Source organism: Peromyscus leucopus, chromosome 18 (assembly GCF_004664715.2).
Source record: "Peromyscus leucopus breed LL Stock chromosome 18, UCI_PerLeu_2.1, whole genome shotgun sequence".
Taxonomy (NCBI): Eukaryota; Metazoa; Chordata; class Mammalia; order Rodentia; family Cricetidae; genus Peromyscus; species Peromyscus leucopus.
Window position 1 is genome coordinate 26,496,430 of NC_051078.1, and position 23,935 is coordinate 26,520,364.

At 35.7% G+C, this 23,935-nt stretch overlaps 1 protein-coding gene across 2 annotated transcripts in view; it reads left to right on the forward strand.

Moving 5' to 3' along the window:
• Lrriq1 (leucine rich repeats and IQ motif containing 1) overlaps positions 1–23,935 on the forward strand; it is a 183,645-nt gene that overhangs the window by 26,116 nt on the left and 133,594 nt on the right. For both annotated transcript variants that reach the window (XM_037196787.1, XM_037196788.1), the window contains exons 10-12: positions 5,139–5,291; positions 6,501–6,651; positions 22,014–22,207. In XM_037196787.1, coding sequence (XP_037052682.1) covers positions 5,139–5,291; positions 6,501–6,651; positions 22,014–22,207 — 498 coding nt within the window. The remainder of the gene's footprint in view (positions 1–5,138; positions 5,292–6,500; positions 6,652–22,013; positions 22,208–23,935) is intronic.

A 23,935-nucleotide genomic window follows, 5' to 3' on the forward strand; every position in this document is an offset into this window, starting at 1 on the left:
AGTCACTAGTGATATACTGTCTTGTTTCAGAGAGCTTATTATTTTTAAGATCTCAAGTAAAAAAATTCAGGACTTTACCCACCAAAGTCTAAAGAGCTTTGATTTATACTTTTCAGTGTCTTGAGTCCTGATTCAAGGCCCTGTAGGAACATCTGGAAATTATGGTTGGAATTATGTGAGGACACTTAGTGCTCTTGGAGCAATCGCTGTGCCTCCATTCCCATGAAAATGCCTGCTGCAGTCAAAGCTGTACTGACAGGATAGAAGAGCCTAGATTTCCTGTATGCAAATGTTATCTAGCCTGTATGCAAATGTTATATATGCCGTGCAGTTGCAGTACACATATACTGGAAACACAGCATAGTTTTCGTTAAGCGCGACTAATTTTGTGTTATAAAGAGTATAACATCTAATGAACTTGACATAGAAACCGATGTATGAGGAACTTTGGTTGTATAATGCTTCAAACAAGTTACAATTTTTATTTACCTGTGGTTTGAAAGTCAAATATCTTAGTAAGACGTATTCTAGAGGCATGAAAATAACATTTGAAAATATCTCAGTTTTAAGCAGTATGGTCTTGAGCTGACATGGCTGCCCTCTGTTGCTTGATTAAATGATCATTAGGGTAGATTGTACATGGTGATACCCGGCCATCATTGAAGCTAAAAATAAAATTTTAGGCAACTAATATTAGATAGAACCAGGATAGATATTTAAGACCATAAGAACCCTGGTTTGCCAGAGGCCTTTGGAATTTTATTTTTGTGCTACAAAATGTCTAAGGATGCTGGGTCATAAGATAACTTATCACACAGGCAAACTGTGATGTGTGACTATTTAGCAGAAGAGATATACCAGTTCCATCTGTCAATGTGGTGGCAAGCTCCAACACATGTCAGGAACAAGCTCCAAATCAAAGTCCTTTGAGTCTCAGTTGGAGTAGGAGACCGGCTTCTGGCACCGTGTCCTCAAGAGGGAATGGAAGGGGAAAAAAAAAAAAAAAAAACTACCCATGATCTGCTGTGTGTCACTGGCTCCTCACCCTGAGACAGGAGGACATGTCTTGATCTCTATGGGTGACCAGGATTCTGTGGATTAACTTCACTAGGGGACACTAGTCCCTCCATCATGAGGATGGGTGAAGAGTGCCCTCTTACATGGCAGAACAGGACTCCAGACAGTGAGCTATTCACAAGTGACCCCAGATCTTCTACATGTCTTTTTCATTAAAATATTTTTATGACTTCTTGACATTTTATGCCTTCATATTTTGTTGCCCTTATTTAAAAAGAAAATTGATAGGGTCTTGCCATGGGGCACACACTGGCCTTAAACTCATGATACTCCTACCTCATATCCCATGTGCTGGGATCACAGGCATATACTACCATGGGTGTTTGTCCTTTTTATTGCTTTATGTCAGGCTTTGTGTATGCCACTCAAGTGTTCTCCCACCAAGTTACCCACTAGACTATATTCCATTTATTATATGGACAGGTGCCTAGACAAATCAAAATACTAATAAATAATACAGTATTTTATTCACTTGGAAGTTTTTCATTAGTCTAATATATTTGACTGATAATTATTGGTGAGCAGAACAGAAAATGCAGCCTTTGTCCCTATGGAACATAAGCAAAGAAATGCTCCATAAATTTTTACTACTGTAAATAGGATTCCTGTGTATTCTGTGAAAGGAAAATAAATTAATTGGGTTTGTTGATTTACTTTCTTTGTGTATTCAGGATAGAACTATGCTACCAAGAGCCCTACAACTTAACTATATCCCTTGCCCTTTGGTAAGGAAAAATATTTTGAGACAGGGTTGCATGGAATTTCCCAGGCTGGCTTTAAGTTCACTATGTAGCCTCGGTGGGCTGAAATCTTCCTGCTCCTACTTCAACCCTCTGATGACTTGGAATTGCCAGTCTGTACCACCACTTCTGGATGGTGAGGAGGTTTAGAAGAGACATCTTGGTTGATGAAAAACAACCTAAGGAACAAGAGCTTGAACTTACACCGCAGAATGTTGTCCATTTCCTAGTCAGTGTTTGGCCATGGCAGCCAGTTCTCTGCAGATATATATATATATATATATCCTTTCTGTGGGGCTTCACTGGTTTTTACTTGGATGATGCTGTTTCTGGGGGCATTCCTTCTGTAGTCTCCTTTCCCTTAAGTTTTTATCAGGCTTTTCAATATGATAGCAATAGAGCCATTACTTGCAAAAACTGCCCTCATGTACATACCTTAGAGCTAGCTCAGGTGATAGTTCTAGGCCTACAGTGTAGCCTGCTTTGAACGTAAAACTTACGTTATTGTTCCTTGTTGTAGTTGATCTCTGCCCTATCAGTGAGGAGAGTACGAACCTTTCTCCTGGATGTTCCTTCTATTCCTGCCCTCTTCTTCCATGAGAACACCTGTCAGTTTCCACAAAAGGGGAATTAGCTGCTGTTGTCTGTTTGTGCTCTTTCTGGGGAGCCCACCACCCAGCTACCCAATCAATCCCCACACAGAGGATTATTCTTAATTATAAATGTTCAGCCTTAGCTTGGCTTGTTTATTGTCAGCTCTTATTAACTTTAACCCATCTGTCTTTTGCCTCTGGGCTTTTAACTTTCTCTATTTCTGTACACTTTCCTTTCTTACTTCCTTGCTGCTTGTGTAGCTGGGTGACTAGCCTCTGATGTCTTCCTCTCCTTGTTCTTGCTCTTAGCTCTCTCCTCTCCCAGATTTCTCCTTCTATTAATTCTTTCTGCTGGTCAACCCTGCCTAGCCTTTCTTCCACCTCACTATTGGCTGTTCAGCTCTCTATTAGACCATTAGGTGTTTTAGACAGGCACAGTAACACAGCTTCACAGAGTTAAACAAATGCAACATAGACAAAGTAACACATCTTAAAATAATATTCCCCAATAATTAGCTCTCTTTACTTCTTTTAGAGTAACACTTAATCATCCAAGGGTCTCCTAAAATGCCAACCAGGTCTTGTGGTTAATGTGTTAAACAAATGTTACCTATTATTCAAGTCTCTGGAGAGATGCAGTTAGCAATGGCTGGTTTGATACTTTCCCTGTCATTAAAGCAACTGATGCAAACTACATTTTTCTTTGAAGTTTCAAATATATTTTTATAGAAGTGAAAAATATGTCTTAATATGTCAAGAAAATACTGAAATACTATAAAATTTTTTTTTTTTGTTTCCAGAAAGTTCCTGTAATTTTTCTATTTGACAGGTAGTTTACCATAGTGTTTTATTTAACCACTGTAACTTTCCTACTTTATCTTGTCATTTAGCTTCACATCTCTGGGTTTGTCCTGACTGCTAGCACCATCTTTGGAAGAGTTTTTAAAGGTGGTGGCTGGCATGGGGGAGTATACTTCTCCTTAGGTTAAACTTAAGGATAATTCATAATTGAATCTCTGAAAGATTATAGCAATCTTGAGTCATTTTATATATATGTATATATACATATATATATGAAGTATTTGAGAAAACGTGTGAGTAAATGAAAAATAGTAATAATTATGAAGATAATGAATTAATCATAGGTTCCATAAATGGAAGAGTTCATTCTCAAATCGCAAGAGCCTGAGACATAAAATTTTCAAATATGTTTTTGTATCGTCCTTAACACAAAAAGAAAATATGACTTGCTGGGCAGTGGTGGCACACGCCTTTAATCCCAGCACTTGGGAGGCAGAGCCAGGTGGATCTCTGTGAGTTCGAGGCCAGCCTGGGCTACCAAGTGAGTTCCAGGAAATGGCACAAAGCTACACAGAGAAACCCTGTCTCGAAAAACAAAAAGAAAACAAAACAAAGAAAGAAAGAAAGAAAGAAAGAAAATATGACTAATGTAAACATATTTGAGTTTTGCTACAAGTTGAAACAATTCATTTTTTTTTACAATTGATTTTTTTTTGAAATTTTGGAAACATTTAGTCAAACTCCTTTATACCCCAACTGATATTTTTCAATCTGTACAAAGTGTTGGACACATATGATTACTAATTTTATATTTACCTGAATTTCAGGGATATAAAACAATTTAAAGCATGTGATTTCTATAAGCATGTGTCAAACAATGAGTATAAACACTTATTTTGATGTCATGTGTTTAGAAAACTTTAGGATGGGGTAAAGGATACATTCCTATATCACAGGAATTTGTAAATGTTCAAACAAATGGAAGGAATAGTGTGAAACTCCTCATATGCATTCGAAGAAGATGCCTCTAATAAGGTGCCAACATGACCCTCATTCATGAATTGTAATAAAATGAAATGACAGAAATTATAGAGATTGCTCCCTAATAAGTAACTAAAATTTGATTGGGAATGTATAGTTGGCTGAAAAAGGCATGTTGTTAAATAAGGCCGGATAATGTGTTTCACAGACAATCTACCTTTATTATTACACAGCTTGCTGTAATTGTCAAATTTTGAGCTATTCAATTCTTAGTCTAAATGTTTTCATTTTCTAGTGTATGGCCACCTTTCTAATTACAGAATTTATCTGTTTGCAGTTAAACTCAATAAGAAGTGCATTTGACATTCTCATTTAAGTGGATGATACATTTTCATTCCTAAAAAATTGAAAGATAATTGGTTGCATGGATTGCTTTAGGTAGTGAATACTTGGAACAGTCTGAGATGATTATGAAAGTAGAACCTTTATTTACCTAAAGTTTAAGAAATACTATTTTTGTTGGTTAAGTAAGAAATGGGCCAAATGTTGTCTATCTCCATCAACGTGTGTCCATGTCAGAAATCCAGGAATCTCAATGCTACTGTTAGACACATAGCTTTATGCTATGCTAGATACAGAAAAGTATTTCAAACCTGAAAACAACAAAAATTTGTTAAAATTGTGCAGGAGAAACTTAATAAAAGATTGTTATATTGCTTCCATGTACTTTACCTTTGAACTTGAATTGATTATGAATGATTGCATTGACTTTCCTTGCTATATTGCAAGAAAAAGAGACCAGATAGATGGACTGAGTTCTTAATAAAGATAGGCTTCCACATATACAATTACTTAAGTGAATTTTTTAACTCCTTTGCAAGGTTAATGTCGTCTATATTGTGCTGTTCAATAGTGTCATTCATCACAGTCTCCTTGAAATTTCTAGGTTACAGCCATTACATTTCAGGACTTGCCTGGCTGTAGTCTTTCTACACTAGCAGAGTGCACAAATCTTCAGCTTCTGTCCCTCCGACGCTGTGGGTTAACTTCTTTGCATGGCCTGAGCCACTGCAAAAAACTTAAATACATCGATGCACAGGTAAGTTGTTTGCTTTTATTATTTACCATACAATAAATATGAAATGGATGCATGTTTAGATTTCAGACATGATCATTTTGAAGAAGCAGTAAAATAACTTCATCCATGAGGTTTAAAGCAATCATTGTAGTCCTAAATTCCTAGGGACTGAGTGGGTACGCTGAGGATATTCAGAGCCAGAAATTAATGATTTTATTTCATAAATGGTGTGGTCACTGTAACAAATAACAACATTCTTTAAAATAGTATTATAAAAACAGTCATGTGATTTCTTCTGTTTCTGCAGCCAGACTGGACTATACATTTTATACCATGTTGACTTGGTCTCTTTTTTAATTGTCACATATTAGTTGGATTGAGAATTTCCAAAAATTTTTTTTGGTTGCCTATATAGGGATGTCTCAAAGGTTAGACTATCTTGTGGCTGTTAGGGATTCTTTGTTTCCGAGACTGGGAGTTTGTCCAATTGTGCCAGTATGCAAGTGCATATCAAGCATCTGTCTGCATCATGTCACCCAGTGTTTCATTGGCTGAGCTCTGAGTTCAGGTGGGAGGGAACCACATATGTGCCAATATTGGGTTGTAAAGATTTTAATAGACCATCAAACTAATGTTCCTTCACAATCTACCACCCAGTGTCTTTTTAATGATCCACATATAGAAAATAGGCTCATATCCCAAAGACCACAAAATTTCATCAATTTGAGCCATCACTTCATGAACTCTGCATCTACAACAGATCCTGGTGGAGTAGTAGCTTCTCAGTGCCCTTTCTCAGCTACACTTGTGAAAGCATGGTCCTTACAAGTCAGAGAGATACACAGTAAAATGGAAAGTTTCCCCTCTTCATCCTCTTAGGAATAATGTTGAGAATGGGCTCAGTTAACCACCACACCCTTTCCCATCTGAAAGCACAAACAATATAACCAACACATATTCCACTGTGCTCTTTTGGGTTGTTCAAGACACTTTGTTGTATTATTCTCTATATTTTTTAAAGAATATTAAGCAAATGTAAAAATAGCCAACTCTTTGTGGATTAATTTCTCTTCTTCATAGTATAGCTATTTGCATGATTATTCTAGAAATTAGAAACTTATGTGCTGATTTAGACATCATATCTCAACTTTGATATTTTTGAAAGGATTAAGTATTTTATTTATAAGATGTTGAAATAGAATTGTTGTACTTGTTCTTTCTTTGCTTTAGGAAAACCACATTGAGACTATCAATTGTGAAAATTTGGAAAATCTCTGTGTTGTTCTTCTTAATAAAAACCTGCTGACTTCTATTCATGGCTTGGATGGATGCACTAATATCCAGAACCTTGAACTTTCACATAACAAAATCACTCGAATAAGTAAGGTCAATTTTACTATTTAAACATTTATTTTACATAATTGTATTTTGTTTTGTTCACTCATTTTAGAATTAGCCTTTCCGAGGGCTAGGGAGATATCTCAGTTGGTAAAGTGTTGACTTGTAAGCATGAACACCTTAGTCTGGTGTAAGAAACCCTGGGAAGATATGAGGGAGATGCTGAGTGGTTAAAGTTCTTGAAGTTCAAGCTTGAGGACATGAGCTTGGATCAGAGAATCCATGTCAGTGCTGCTTGAGTATAGTGACCTACCTGTAATCCCAGTCACTGAAGAAGGGGACAAGGGATTCTCAGTATACGCTGGCTTGTGAGATTACATTTATCAGTGAGCTCTGGTTTATTGAGAGGTTGTCCATCAATGAATAAGGTGGGAGAGCAGTGCAGGATGATTCCTTCATCATCAATCTTAGGCTTTCACAAGCACATGTATTCACAGTGTGCCATACATGTATTTGAACATGCATACAGCATGCATACTACATACACATATGTGCATACACATATATACACATGAGAAATGAGAAACAGGTCAGGCTTGAGAGCATGTATTTGTAATCTCAGTGGTAAAGAGGGGAAGACACTCAGATTCTTGAGCCAACTTGGCCTCAGTAGTGAGATAGTAAATTCCAATGCATTGAATATGCATATCATAATCACACACACACACACACACACACACACACACACACACACACACACACCCCATAGGCCATATTCCTGATTTGCATATTTTCCATTTTAATACTTATTTAATCTGCATTGGAAAAATGGCATTTTTTAAATGTATATTAAAATAATACATCCATGAGTAGTAGTGAGTAGCTGTTAGCTGTCACTGAAGTTAGAACATTCCTTTCTTTGTTCTGTTTCCTATAGAAGTGAATTAAACTCCACTGGGGAATTTAAAAGCCACTTCTCTGGCCTATTTTATTGATCCTATAGTTGCTACACTTCTCAGCATTTGTAGTGATATTTTCTTATTTACTTGCTGTTTGTTACTAAATAGATCACTTGAACTGACCCCTCCCTCTTTCACCAAGGCTGCTAACATCACATAGTGTAATAGTGTGAATTACCCTGTGTCCTCCCAGTACCTCTTAATTAAATGTGCATAGCTGTGTAGCTGCAACTATGGGTTTTATAATTTCTAATGCATGAGGTTGGACAGATAAACATTTAAGTTTTTTTGTTTTTGTTTTTTTTTTTTTTTAATTAACATCAGATACTCAAGGACCATGGTAGGGACCGAACACTTAACAATCAAGGGTTGCCAAAAGGTTGGGAACTTGATGAAGGCTTGAGTCTGGTAGCTCTACAAATAGCTTACACTTTTGCTTCACCCCCCATGGGTATCATCTTCTCTTCCTCTTCTACCCTAGTCACAATTAAATCTGACTACCATAGAAATGTCTGATGGGCGTGGAGTATGTCGACGAGATAAGTCAGCCCTCTGCCCATGTAGGTCGGGTTCTATTTAGATTCCTTGACATTCTTCTATGTGTTTGCTTATAATTGCTTTTTCTTTCTTTGATGTGGTAAAACTTAAAACAGTTGTGAAAATAGACTAATACAACAGAAAATCCATATACTCCTTATATATGTTCAGTGTTTACTTGAGCTTTACTTATTTCTTTTTTAATTTTTAAAAGAAACCTTAAATGTAATTCTATCTCTTCATGTTTGAAGAAACAGCTTCTGAGAATGTGATGCCTCTTTTTTTAAGCTAACCTCAGTATATTATTACACCTAGAAAGTGTAGTAAATTCCTTGCATGAACCAATAATACATAATCCTATATTCTTATCTCTATTTCAAAAACATCACGTTTGTTTGAATAAGAGCATTAATAATAAACACTTTTCATTTAGCAAGATCTTGAAATCCTATATCTGTAGCAATTCTAGTATTTTTTATACTCATGTATTTATTTGTGGCAAAACCTGTATATGGCATAATTCTTCTGGCTTGTGAGTGTACTTCCTTTCAGTGTCATTAAAACTGTCCCCCTAAGCGTGATATAAGAGTTTGAGCAAATTTGATTTCATCTGCATTGGCAAGACTTCATTATAAATACTGTTCCGTGCTCTACCTAGTCCTGGAGCAATGTCTTCCCTTGCTATGATGTCAGCCTACCAGGAGTTGCATTATTAATAACCGTTGAGTCTGCCTTCCACAGTAGCTATCCACCGTCAGTAACTCCTCAGCTAGTTCTGGAATTTCATGCCCGCCTTCCCACATCGATGTGTGATTTTTGTCTTGTTTGACCTTGTGCAGGTCTTGGGCATACTGTTGTAGTCACTAGGAGTTTGTAAGTGCAGCTGCTGTTTTTGGAAAATATACCGTCTTTCCACCTCTTTCTCAATGATCTCTGGGGAAGAAGTATGATATGTATGTCCTACTTAGGGCTGAGAATTCTACAGCCTCCTAATCTCTATAAGTCTTGTCCAGTTGTTAATCAGTTTTCTGATTAACATTCTCTCTCTCTCTCTCTCTCTCTCTATATATATATATATATATTATATATATATATGTGTGTGTGTGTGTTTGCTAAATATAGCATATTTTAAGTGATTTTTTTAAAAAAATTCTTTGAAATTTTCACTTATTATGGAGTTTATAAAAGTCCTTTTCTATGACTTCATATTATCTTCTCCTTGTGAATTATTGACTGATGTAAGGTCAGTTAATTTGCTGTGATTTATATTGCAGGCCAAGGTGTACCTGTAATTTAGAAAAGTTGGTGTTGTACACCCTTAATATGTGTAGAGTTATTTTACAAGTCTGCTATTGAATATCAGTTTCTTTTCTGTCTATTACACTAGTCATTTGTATTCTCAAACATTTCATTCAAATATTGTGTATGTATTGGCATAAATACTTAAATCTTCACACATTCCTTTCTGTGGGTTCTGATATGTATTTTAATTGGCTCTGTAGTTATTGGTTACCCTTTTTCTAAAGATTTAAATTTCTTTGTAAGAAAGTTTCTTTCTCATTTCCCTTTTCCTTCTCATTTTCTCATAGCCACAAAAAAAACCCTTGCACTTCTACTATTTAGAATATTACATGGCTTTCTTGTCAGTCCTATATGGTGTTAATTTTAATATATGTTTCATGTGCCTTGAAAAGGAAGCCAACTTATGTTTTTCACTGGGAGACAATTTTCTTCTATAAGATGTATCTCAGTTATTTCATTTAAACTTTCTGCCTATTTGATTGGTTTTAGACTGGTAGTGTTGTGATATTTTAAATGTCAGTTATTAATAATAATAATGTTAATAATATTTAGATTATAATCTAAATATAATAATTAGAAATATATAAATTAGTTATAATAATTAGAAATATATTGCTTCATATAGCCTTGGATTTGTGCTCTGAGACTGTGAAATTCTACTGTCTCAAAGAAGCCTCTATTTATTTATTTGTTTGTTTGTTTATTTATTTATTTATTTATTTATTTATTTATTGGTTTTTTGAGACAGGGTTTCTCTGTGTAGTTTTGGTGCCTGTCCTGGATCTTGCTTTGTAGGCCAGGCTGGCCTCAAACTCACAGAAATCTGCCTGGCCCTGCCTCCCGAGTGCTGGGATTAAAGGCCTGTGCCACCACCACCCGGCTGACTCTTTTATTTTTATTGTGAATTTTAGCTTTGAATATTATTCTTCCATATTTGTATCTCTAATGTCCTTGAAACTAAATCCCATTTTTCTCGCATGGCTTTCTTGTTTGCTTGATCTTGCCTACTAACCATCTTCTACTTTAAAACATTTTGAGTATCATTGATTTAATATTTATGTTCATAATGCACAGATTTGGAGTTACCTTTTTGATCCATGTTTAAAGTTTTCTGTCACACAGGCCATTGTCATTTGTAGTGACCAAACAATTTTTTGTTATGTTTGAGCTCTGTCATCTTACTCCACAGGGTGTTCTCTCTTGCCAGAGGAAGGCTTGAAAATTCACAGGTTGTCTACCAACCAATTGCCTCCTCTCAGTTCCCACAAGATTGCCTCTGCACAAATGTTGGTTCAGACTGGATTATGTCAAAATTGTAACTCACTCCCTCTTGTATTAAAGTATCAGGTTTGGAACTTTTTCATGTGTTCCTTTTCAATAGTTTTCTGCATGCAAGGGGACAGTTGTGTTTAGGTAGCATCCATCAGCCAATCCACTTCTGTTTTGTGTTGGGAAAGACAAACATCCTTGTTTTCCAAAGCCATCTTTTTTTTTTTTCAATCGTCTTAAAGGGTATACTTTAAAAATATGATTCCCTCATATTATGTTCTAATGTTGATCTACCACATACTCTGAAACCACCCATGATTTTTTCCCAAATAGAAATACTAAAATTGTTGATACATTTTTTGTTTTGTTTTGAAATTCTAGTGTAAATACATATAGGAATAATGCATTTTTTTTTCAATGAAGGCAAGAGCCGTGGTAATGTATTATTATTATGTGGGCACACACTAGAGTACTAGAGCAAAGCTAAAAACAAGAACAAAAAAAAAACAACAAAAATACCCAGATGCCCTTTTTAAGAAGAATTGGTAGAGTCACCATTTTTATTGGCAGCAGTGCGGTAGTAATGCTATGTGGGAATTTGTGTAAGCAATGGATTTCCTGAGACAGGGTATCTATAAGATTTATGTGAAAACTGCCACAGCTTTAATTGATGTGCCTGAGGTATCTCTGTAGTACAGAGAAAACAAGGCTAAGATGTCTTTGCTGTCTGTTGGGTGTAGCGAGACTGCTGTATTTATGGAGTGTGAGAAGAGTGTACATTTGCAAGTGCTTTCCTGAAGACCAGTGGAGTCTGTTTTTCATCTTTAGGAACAGCTTAGAAACTCTGGTCAAGCTAAGTGAAAAGATAGATTTTGTCATTTGGATGATAGATTGCTCTTAAGAACTCTCACGAAAGAGCACAAAGATGGATTAGTATTTATAAGTCAGCAAGTTAGAGTTCCATTGTATAATATTTCTTAAGTAGGTGAAGTAAAATTGGCAGGGATACCACTCTATTTTATAATTTTAGTTTCAAATTTAACTGGTTGCCAATGCTTTGCTAAGCTCCCTCTGTCTTTGATGTAGCAATAAGCAATGCTCACTCTAACTAATGTTTATATTTTCTAATATTAGAAAATATAATTTTTATCTGACTGTGTTTCTTTAGATTTAAGTGGACAAGAATAGTGATTTTACCATTGATCTCTTTAAAGCAATTCACTTGAAATTAAAATAATTCACTACAAATTAAACAATGCATTATTATAAATAGAGATAATATGAAATAATTTCAAAATAAGTGGTACTGTTAACAAAAGTAATGGTAAATATAAGTTATGAAACTGAATTTTTATTATTGTCAAATTTGATATTTAAATATATTGACATGTGGTATCTATGGGAACATACAATTTTCACTATTACTCTTGAAATATACATTTAAATATTAATTAAATGATAGTGCTAAGATTTCAACTTAACAAAGTATGTCTTATTTTAGTCAGTGAAGTTAAGTGATCAGCAGCTTTTTTGGAGTATGCATTTTTGTACAAATTGTATGGTAATATAAAGTGCACTGTTTATGTTTTTAATTTATTTATTGATTCTTTGGGAGTTTCACATCATGCACTGCAACTCCAGTGACCTCCATATCCATATCCCCCTCACCCCTGCCAAAAGAAAACAATAGGAAGCAAGTAAACAGCTAAATAAAAACAAGAACAAACCAAACCAAAATCAAGTTTTTAAATTGCCATGAACTCTTAGCACTGTTTGGAAAGGCATTTCCATTGAAAAAGAATTTGACGTGATCTGGAGTCCTTTCTGAGTGAGCACACAAATGCTTCCTGCTCAAGTCGTCTTTCGCGAATTCACTTTTATGAGACTAGACACTCAGTTATTCTTTTTTTTTTTTTTTTCGAAATTAGGTTTTCTTTTTCTTGAATTTCCATTCAAAGTTTAGTTTGGTTGGACTGCAGTTAAATGGGGTGTTTGGGTATGATTTCTATAATTGGTGTCTTCTCCTGCCTAAAATTGTGAAGACATTTGTTTTCAATTTGTGAGATGGAGAAACAATTCTGGAATGGGAGTTGGACATTGATGGTTAATGTTTCTGAAAGTGACTCACAGAGAATCTTAAGATTTTACATTTTCTTGAAGTTGTTTTCTTTTAAAAATAGGGGATGCCAATGAAAAAAGGTAATTTATAATCAGGTGTATAATCAAATATTATTTAGTTGTTTCATTTTCATGTTCTTAATAAGTTCAGCAAAAACATTAAATTTATATTGTTTTTTTAAAAGAACTCCATGTTCTATGAAAATAAAGCTTTGAATATCATTTCAGAAAAAAAAATATATTTTAATATAACAGAAATAAGCAACCTTCCTTCAAATAATTTAGTCGTATACTTTGCTTTTCACGTAGATACTATGTAGTAGGTACAGATGAATCTTCTTTTCCTCCACATACTTAAGAAAACCAATACCCATATACTGAGGTAATTCAGTTGAAGTTACACTGCCAGTAAATGATGTAGACAGGATTTCAGGTTTAGAATTCACTCTGATGCCTTATTATTTTTAAATGTTGGTTTAGTTTTTAAGATTAAAATATAATTACATACATCTGCAACACAACTCTTGAACTTAAGACTCGTAGTCAATGTGCAAGACATGTCAGAAATACACTGAGGTTAGCTGTTCTCCAAAATATGTGTTTAAGTCATTGAGGGATAAGTAAAGTAAAAATTCTAGAGATTTTGCTTGTAGAAATATTTTCAGTATTATACCATAAACTTTTGTGTCCACTAGATGGCACTAGATCACCTTTTGAAATGCACAATGGGTTAGTGTACTGTAAAAAGGGATTGCTCTGGTTTGCAAGTAGAGAAAAAGCTGACCATAGGTTTTCATCTAACTCGTGACAAAATTATGTTGAAAATCTATAGTTTGGATAAGTGCCCTAACTCCTGCTTCAGTGTTCTTGTTTCTCTACATCATTTATAACCCTTTGGAATTTTCACTGAAATTAAAAATTTGAAGCTCAGCTGAGCATTATGTGTGGGTATTCATGAAAAAATTTTGCACAGAGACACCTTTGAGGAGCTGAGAGAGCTCAGACTTCAACATTGTATTTACTGAAAGCTGTGTGGTTGCTTTCACATCTTTAGCTTTGCTGTTTATTTCGAGTGACTGGACTGTGTTATTGGACATTGGCTCATTTATGCAAGAATGCTTTGCATTAGATATTTAAAACAGGTAGGAACACAAATAAGTTATACTGTGTACTGTGGACCCTTGAGCAATAGACACACTTGGCTTAAGTTCAAGCATATTTTCCAGGACTTGGGGGGCTTTAAAGAGCCTTTTAAAGAATTTCCTTATGCAATAAAGTTAAGACTACTTTAGGAAACCTGTATATTTGTTATTGTTTCAGTCTTTTGAAAGGAGTTTTTGAATATTTTTGTGGCTGTTTGGTTTTTTTGATAGGGAAGAAGAACTGTCTGCTATATTGACTAGGAAAGAATAATTTTGTTAGGAGTGTGGAGCTGTTGTCTTAGTTCCATTTTTCTTTTCCTGCCTATGGGAAATCAACAACACTATGACAAAAGCACCTTTTAAGACAAAAGGCCTATTTGGCTCATCCTTTCATCATTGCAAGGCAGCGAAGGCAGCAAGAACTTGAAGGAGCTGCTGCTCACATTATACCTGCAGCCAGAGGTAGAGAACATTGAGTATGGCAGGCCAGTTAAGTGTGCCTTCTCTACACTTACACACTGCACAAGTCCCTGCCTAGAGCATGGTACCACCCACAATGGACAGGTCTTCTCACACAAATTACTATAATCTGGGTAATCGCTGCAGATATTCCCACAGGCCAACTTGATTGGACAATAGCTCACTGAGGCTTTTCTGAGATGAATCTAGATTGTATTAACAATTAAAAGCAATCTTTGCATGTGTTTTTGTTTTAGTCTCATCCATTGTTTTTTAATCAAAATTGTATGAGATAAAAGAAGAAAGGTACAAGTGAACTCTAACCTCCTTCCCATCTCTATGTATCCCTTATTTGATCTGAGTATATTTACTGGATCAAGTTACTGTGTAATCAGTTATATAAACCATTTTTTAATTTTATTAATATACTTTTCCTTAAAAATATGATCTTCCTGAAGATAACATTCAATTTCTACAGATTTATAGTTATTTAATTTCTTGTTTTACTGCATATATTTCATTAATGTCATATCTATCCTTTGAAAGTTCTCTTCTGCATACTTTAAAATACTATTTTTAATAACCTTAAAAATAAAAATAACACCCACTCAATAAATAAAAGAAGCAAGCACCAGTAAAACAAAACTCTTGTCTACAGGGACTGTAGAACTCAGACGGTTCGTTTCTTGTGCTATGCTGCTGATCCATGGAATGTGGTGCTAAAATTTTTAGCATAGTAGTGCATAGAAAATCAAGGCAGTAATTCATAATGATCTCTGTCTCTCTGTTTCTTTGTCTCTCTCTCTCTCTCTCTCTCTCTCTCTCTCTCTCTGTGTGTGTGTGTGTGTGTGTGTGTGTGTGCATGTGTGTGTGTTCATATGGAAACATATATGTCACTACTCAGGTGCTTTCAAGCATTGTTTGTTTGCTTGGTTGGTTGCTAGGTTTTTGAGAAATGGATTCTTATTTTTCTGGGACTCTCCGACAAGCTTGATTGGGCTGCCCAGGTAGCCACAGTGAACCTGGGCATCTTCAGTCCTGGTATGACAAGTGTGTACGACCACAACTGACTTTTACTATATGGGATTTATATATATATATATATATATATATATATATATATATATATATATATGAATTAAACTCAGGTCCTCAGGCTTACAAAGTAAGCATTTTATGAAATGTGATCTCCCCAGCCCTACATCAAATCTGTCTTTACATTTTTTATTTTATTTTTGAGATTATATTATAATTACTAATTTCTCTCTTCCCTTTTCTCCTTAAGAACTCCTCATGTATTCCCTCCTTGCTCTCTTTCAAATTCATATTCATAGCCTCTTTTTAAAAATTGTTGCCACATGCATGTGTATGTGTATATATATACATACATACATATATATATATATATATATATATATATATTCCTAAGTATAGCCTGCTCAGTCTCAATAATGTTACTTGTATGTACGTTTTCAGGACTTACCGTTTGGTATTGGAAAACAGTTGGTGTGTTCTTCCTGAATACTGTTTCTCCCACTTTCAGCATTGCTTAGTTGCCTGTACATCTTTGAACAGATGGTTGAGGTCTCATAGACTTTCCTCCATCTGCTTTGGCATGTCTATTGTTGTCCTTGTTCAGCTCATGTCTAGGTGGTCATATGACTGAGATGTCTAGACAATCATATGAGTGAGACTGTGGATGTAGCATTTGATATTACTAGGAGACACAGTCTTCCAGGAAACTCCCCAGTCCTCTGGCTCTTGCAGTATGTCTTCCTCCTCTTCTGCCATGTTCCCCGAGCATTAAGTGTGGGATTGTTTTGTAGATGTATCTATGTATCTATTGGGCCTGGGCTCTACAAATCTGCATTTTGATTGCTTCTGTGTTTTTTTTTTTTTTTTTTGGTTTTTCGAGACAGGGTTTCTCTGTGTAGCTTTGTGCCTTTCCTGGGACTCACTTGGTAGTCCAGGCTGGCCTCGAACTCACAGAGATCCGCCTGGCTCTGCCTCCCAAGTGCTGGGATTAAAGGCGTGTGCCACCACCGCCTGGCCTGTTTCTTTTTAATAGTGCACATCTGTTGTAAGAAGTTTTATCCATGAGAAGTGAGACTACACTTATATGTATATAGAAGAATAAGTGTTTAGAATATAGTTAGGAGTTTTGCTGGTTTAAAATAGAGGTGGTTGTAGGTTCTCCTCCATGACCCATGACTTCACTTGCCCTGCATATTTGGCTAGGTTTCTAACCAGGCATTGTTTCCCTCTTGTTGATCAAGTCTTAGGGCCAATTAGAGCACTGTTGGTTAGCACCAAGGTTTCTCTGTCACTACTACACCCTTAGTATTATTGTCCCTTGACGGTCCTGGTTGTGACTCATGGGCATTATAGCAGGGTAGGACAGCTGGTTGCTTACCTTGTTTGGAAGATTGCATTGCACCTTGATCAGATCACTTGTACCCAGCTATTCCCTTCTCTGTTCTTTTTATGCCTATTATCTTTTATTCTTCTTTAAATAGTTCTGACAACATGATATTTTATTCATATAAATTTATAAATAACTTTTGTTAATTAGACAAATTTTATCACTTTTATATATTCCTTTTCATCTCTAGTAAAGTTTTCTATCTTAGCCATTGCCTCTGGGGTATTCAAATCAGCTTTCTTTTGGATATAAGGGACCATTGTACACTCTGAAACAAATACTGAATACTTATCACAAATAGTTTTATTGTGCTGGTTATATATTAATATTGAGAGTGTGAAAAAAGAAGACATTTCATTTACTTGTCTAAAATGTTAGTAATAAAGATTTGGAAGTTACAAAATTTCTTTGGAATAAATGATATGGTGAAATGAGAGCCATTGTTCATATATTTTTAGCTCCTAATGTCTGAATTAACTGAAGGCAGCTTTTATATTTTCCTAAGTTACCAGACCTCTGAAGGTGCTCAACAATGATGGAAATTTTATCATGTACATAGTGCTCAGTGATCACTCAGAATGTTTGTACTCTGTCTTCTTAAGCATTTATCATTTACCTCAGTTTGGAGCCTTTGAGCTCCTTGGTTATTACCAAAATACCCAATTAGATATTTATGGATTAATATAGTTTATGAGCATTATTTTCCTATATAACATAATTAAAATTTACCAAATAACATGAAATTCACAGGAAGTAAAATATATAAGTAAGAATGAGTTAACATTTTAGGTTTGCGGTCTACATTTGAATGTCGCTTTTCCCACTTCTTCAGAATTCCCATCAGATGAGAACAACATATCAGGGACTTCTTTTTATTTTGTGCTGTGAGGTATTTGCCATGTTGCCTTCTCTTTGTTCCTCCAATCCCTTTCTTTTTATGGTAACCATGATACCAGCATCTCCTAAATCTCTGCCCTGCTTCCCTATAAATGGACAGGAATTATCTTTGCTGAAGGAGAAGAAAATGTTTTGAAACTGATTTATGGGGGTTATGGAGAAAAATATGCTCAGCATACAATATGTACTGAAAATGTCCTCATCGTGTAATCACCATGTGAAATGATTAATAAAAAGAAGACTTTAAAATAGTATATAAACCAGTTTATCATGATGGGTTTACCCAATCATGTTTTAAACACTAATGTCTTACTATTGTGCTTTAGCACTGTATAATTACATGCATATAATTACACCCATTAGTCACCCAGCCTTTATACTGATATTTTTTAACCTTTTAGCAGTGATTTTATCTTGGATTAAATGCTACCTTATTGTGATTTTTGATGTGTCCTTCCCTAATACCTAGTGATACTGAGAATTTCTTTTTCACATAAATGTTCACTAATTGGATATTTTCTTTTGAGAAATTATTATTTATAACATGCAAACCTTTTCCTCTGCTTTCTTTCCCTTTTAATTTATCTGATTTACTCATTGCATAGTTTTGGTCCAAAATTTTCATTTCATTTTATAAATTCTCTTTTAGACTTTATCCTTTATATCTGAATTATTTTCTAATTTGATTGATTGAATTTTCTGTGTACAATACATCCTTCCACATTGGGTTTTCTTAGAATCATTGTTTTTTTAATTTTCTGGGGGGAATTTTGACAATTGGGGGGACTCTGTTGATAGACAGTTATTCTTCTCCTTTGTTGGTATCATACTGTCTTCCCCCTTCATGCTTCTCAATTTTGTGTGTTGATAGTTTGCTTCTTGTAGAATCATTGTCTTCACCGTTATTTTTTTGTAACAATTTTACATGCCTGCAGGTATATCTTAGGGTTCTGGTCTGTTAGGTTTGTGTTGCCTTGGTTCCAGATGGGCATGTGGTGTCATTTCTATAACATTCTAGTGTTACTCATGGCTTTATGCTGGGTACATACAGCAGGGCTATGGGGAAAAGCATACATAATGGCAGGTGAGTTTAATCTCACATGGGGGTTATTATGAGAAGACCTTTATGGGTTCAAATTAAATTGGACTATGATGCTGAATTGTTTTCTTCTCTTCAGAAGGCTATCCGGGAACAGGCTACTCCACATCTGTTTCATTGGCACTGTCCCCCAGTCGTCAGCTCCAAATAGTCTCTGAACGGCACCTATTTAGTCTAGTTGTTTTTAAAGATTTATTTTTAGGTGTGTGTGTGTGCAATTGCATGCACGTGTGTGCACATATGCACCCGTGGCAGCCAAAAGAAGGTGTCAGTTCCCGTGGAACTGGACATCAGGTTGTGAGCCACCAGATTAATTGATGCTGGAACAGAATTCTGATCTTCCTCAGGAGCTGTAAATGCTCTTAATTGCTGGCCTTTGTCCATTGTGTCTCCCGTCCCTATTTATCTTTAGTTTTGATCTTATTTGTTGTAGGGAAGCATGACTGTTAGTTCTAGTGAGCGATTGTGTTAGAAGTCTTCATCTGTGTCTACTGTTACTTAGTTATGGTCATGGGAACTGAAAATCACTTGATATATCAATCACCATTTGCAACCTAAGCACAGGGATCTTGACTCATATTGATTCTGAAAACATGGGGTTACACTGAAGTACACCCTGGTTTCTTTGTCTATCCTACTAAATACAGTTTAAGTCACATTTTGAGATTTCTGTCTTCTCATCTGAAATTTTGTTACTTTTGCTCTTTCTTCCCACCCATATATATGTTAGGTTAACTAAAAGTTTTAGATTTAAATGTTCATTCCTAATAATTAAGTATAACTAATAATTATAAGTAATCCTATACATTTGAGTTTAAAACTACTGTTTTACTGGATTTGAGCTGCCTGTTCTTCTTTGCTCCATTCTTCTGCTTTTGCTTGGATTGATGTTTTAAGTTTTTCTTCTCCTTTCTTCTTTCTGTATTACTTCACACTCCATTTACTTACTATTGATGCCACATATAGAGTAAGATAGGCCCAGTGTACTTTTACTATTATAATTCAGTAGTATTAGTATTTAGTAATATCTTACACATGTGTAACTCTTGTTACTTTATTTTTTCTCATTGTTCTTTCTGCCTAAAGAATATGAATTAGTATTTCATTTAATGTAGGAATGTTTATGATCAATTGTTTGGTTTAATTATCTAACACATATGTGCATTCATAAATATCTATATATTTTACGTATAGACATACCAGTTAGCATGTAATCCCCAGTACCACATATAACCTGACATGGATATGTATTCTCATCATTACAGCACCTCAGTGGAAGCAAGAGCATTAAGTAATTCATTTCAACCTCAGCTGTATACAGAGTTCGTGATCAGCCTGGGCAGTATGATACCTGCCTTTTCAAACACACACACACACACACACACACACACACACACACACTGACACACGCGCACGCACGCGCGAACACACACACAATTTAGATTTGTTCAATGACTAAAACATTGTGTAGATTTACATACATTAATATATCATTGTTGTCCTTCTGTATAGCACTACTATATGAAGAAAATTATGCATATTAATTTTAGAGCTACCCTATGACACTTAACGGTTCACTATTCATGTAACTTACCTTCATTTTTCCACTTAAAATATCAGTGACCATTTGTATTTGTAAGCTTATCTTTGTAAGTATAGAATGGGTTATTAGAAATAGGAAAGTGCCTTAGTTACTTTCACATTGCTGCTACAAGACACAGTGACTAGGGCAAATTATAGAAGACAGCATTAATTGCAGATTACAGTTTCAGAACGTGAGTCCATGGCCATCATGGCAGGGAGAATGGCAGCAGCAGGCAGGCAGGCAGGCATGGCACTGGAGCAGTAGCTGAGAACTACATCTGATTCACAATCACAAGGCAAAAAAAAAATTAACTGGGAATAAATAGTATGGACTTCTGAAACCTCAAAGTCTCACAACAGTGGCACACTTCCCCCAGGGCACACCTCCCAAACATTCCAAATCAGTTCCACCTTCTTGGGACCAAGTATTCAAATGCATAAGCCTGTGGAAGCTGTTCTCATTTGAACCACCACAAAAGCTAGGTCAAAGACATTTCAGTCTTGTGAGGCTTGAAATGATCTTGCTTCCACTAAATTGAAAGCTTTTGACAGTTTTTAAAAGCATATTAAAAATACTTGTTTGATGGGGGTTATGATTAGGGTATGTTTTAAAATTTGATATTCGCTGATGAACCTAACTGCTCTCACACTGACAGGATGTGAATCATGGGTCACACATCTGAGACAGAACTTGTTGGCTAGCTTTGGATATATTGAGAGAGGGGGACACCATGAGACAATGTATTCAGAAAGATAATGAAAGCCAAATTGCATAGAGACATTTGAAGAAACTTTTCTCCATTGCTAAAAAGCAGTTATGCCTTTCTACCTTCTACCGTACTGTGGCTTTTATCTTGATAATGCTATTAATATCTCTATCATGCAAGTTTCCAGTGACTTCATTGCTGCCAAAGGAATGACCCCTTCTCACATTTTTTTTGGTAACTATGCCTGACATTATGCATGGCATGCAATTTGTTATAAATAAAAATACCCTTTATAATTTAAAGACATATGCCATTATTATTTTTCCGTGTTTGTTACACATTTCTAATTGCCCTTTCCTCTTTGCTTCTCCCAACTCTTCGTTTGTCTTGTCTACTGTCTCATTTCAGCCTCTTTTTGTCAAAAGAAACTTATTCCTGCAACTTTATGTTTCATTCTTTTGCCTGTCTTGAATGATGCTTGAAAAAGTTTTAAAAAAAAAATGCTATTTGCCACTGAGAGTTCAAATACAATTCTTGTTGAGACTGGCAATTTTCCTTGTTTCATTGTTTGAAAATTCTCATTTCCCAACCTATGCTTTAATTATTTCCTTCAGTTTTTACTTCACGTATAACTACATAATTAACCACTGTATATTTCAAGACTAGGCACAGTTTTGTGTGTCTGTAGTCCTAGCAATTGGGAGGGTAAAATCGGACATTCGAGAGATCAATACTACCATGAACTTTGTCACAAATTTCAGGCCAGCCTGGGTTTACAGGGAAACACCGTATTAAAAAATACAAGTATGGATGTAGATTTGAATTTATCCCCAAATACCAGTTTTCATGATACTATGTCTCTGGAAGAATGTATAATACAAGTGTGATATTAGAAAACTTTATCTTTCAGGTGGTTTAGAATCTTTGAAATACCTTCAGCAACTAACTGTGGACCACAATCAGTTAATTAGCACTAAAGGTCTTTGTGAAGCACCCACCATCATATACCTGGATTGTTCACATAATCATCTTACTGATGTTGATGGCATTGGAAATTGTGGATTGCTCCAAATAGTAAAGTTGCAGGGAAATTACCTAAGAGAGGTAAATTGTTTAAAGTATCTGATGTCTGTAACTAATGCAATATCTTTCTTCTAGTTGAAATATATACCATACATTTTGAAAGCTGTTTTAATGTTATTTCTTTTTTTCAATTAATCAACTGTATGTTATTTCTAAGTTACCTTTTTTACTTTTTAGTTTTTGTTACCTATATTAATTTCACATAATAATGGGTTTCATTATGATATTTCCATACATGCGCACAATGTATTTTGTACCAGTTATTTCCTTTTGGAACTGGATGCCCTCTTGTATCATTTCTTTTGTATGTGTTGGGGGGTAGGGATGGAGAGAGAAGGAGAGAAAAGGAAGAGAGGAAAAGAGAGGAGAGGGAGAGAGAAACTCCATGAGTTTCATTAGGGCTGTGAACAGGAGTGTGGCTAGAGAATATTTTTTTTTTCCTGGAGCATATAGACACCACTGTAGCATGAATCTTAAAAAGTTCTTATTAATAAAATTAAACCTGAGCCAGGTATAGGGGTGAATGCTGGGAGATCAGAGAGATAGAACAGGCCACAGCCACCTCACCTCACCAGTTCCTCAGCTGATCCTGTTTTCTTAGACAGGAAGCCTCTGAGTCTTCATCCAGAATGAATCTCAGCTGAACTGCTGCTCTAAAGCCTGAAACCTTAACCAGCTAAAAGCTTCTAGTTTCCGGTCTTCATGCCTTATATATCTTTTTGTTTTTGCCATCACTCCCTGGGATTAAAGGCTCATTTCCTGGGATTAAAGGTGTGTGTCACCATGCCTGGCTGTTTCCAATGTGGCCTTGAACCCACAGAGATCTAGAGGAATTTCTGCCTCTGGAATGCTAGGATTAACGGTGTGAGTGCCACCATTTTCTAGCCTTTGTATCTAGTGGCTGTTCTGTCTCTGACCCCAGATAACTTTATTAGGGTGCACAATATTTTGGGGAACACAATACCACCACACACCACTATTTACTGCATAGAAATCTTCAGAGAAGGATATGGCTCCATGGGACATTTCCCATTCCATGACTAGATGTTGACAAGCCTAACTTTCAGATCTTTTGCATGTTATCAGAGCTGCTATTCATTCAAGAATGTAATAGCCATGTTATGCTCTGAAGATAGTGTTCCAAATGCTTGACCTCATTCCCTCCAGTCCCAACATTCTTTTGTTCCTTTTGAGATGTTCTGTGAGCTTTGGAAGGGATATTATAGCTATCCCATTTATGGCTCAGCATTCTTCTTACATTGATCAGCTATGAGTCCCTATAGGCACCACTGTAAAACCAAGTTTCTCTGAAACTGATGGCAGTAATAGTATATGATAATAAGCTTAGTTATTGAGAAGACATTTTTGAAAGGCACCTCATGCTTAGTTGACAAAGTAACAGCATCATCTTCCCCATTAGAACTTATGAACTTGTCGTCCATGGGGTTTATACCAGGTTTACCATACCAGGCAGGAATTTTCTCCTGTGGAGGAGATTTCAAATACAACCAGAAATCAGTTGTTTACTCCCATAACAGAGTTGCCACTGTTGAACTACTGGGCGCAAACCATTTGTGAGTATTGTTGAACACAGGCGCACACTGGGTATGAGGGTTAATGATAGTTCTCTCCAAGATGTCTGTATAGTATTTTGCTGCAATCTGAAGTCTAGACAGACAGCAAAGAAGATTTCAGCCCAGTTCCAGTTTTATTTCTTTACGTCATGCAACCAAGGCAGATGGAGTCTTC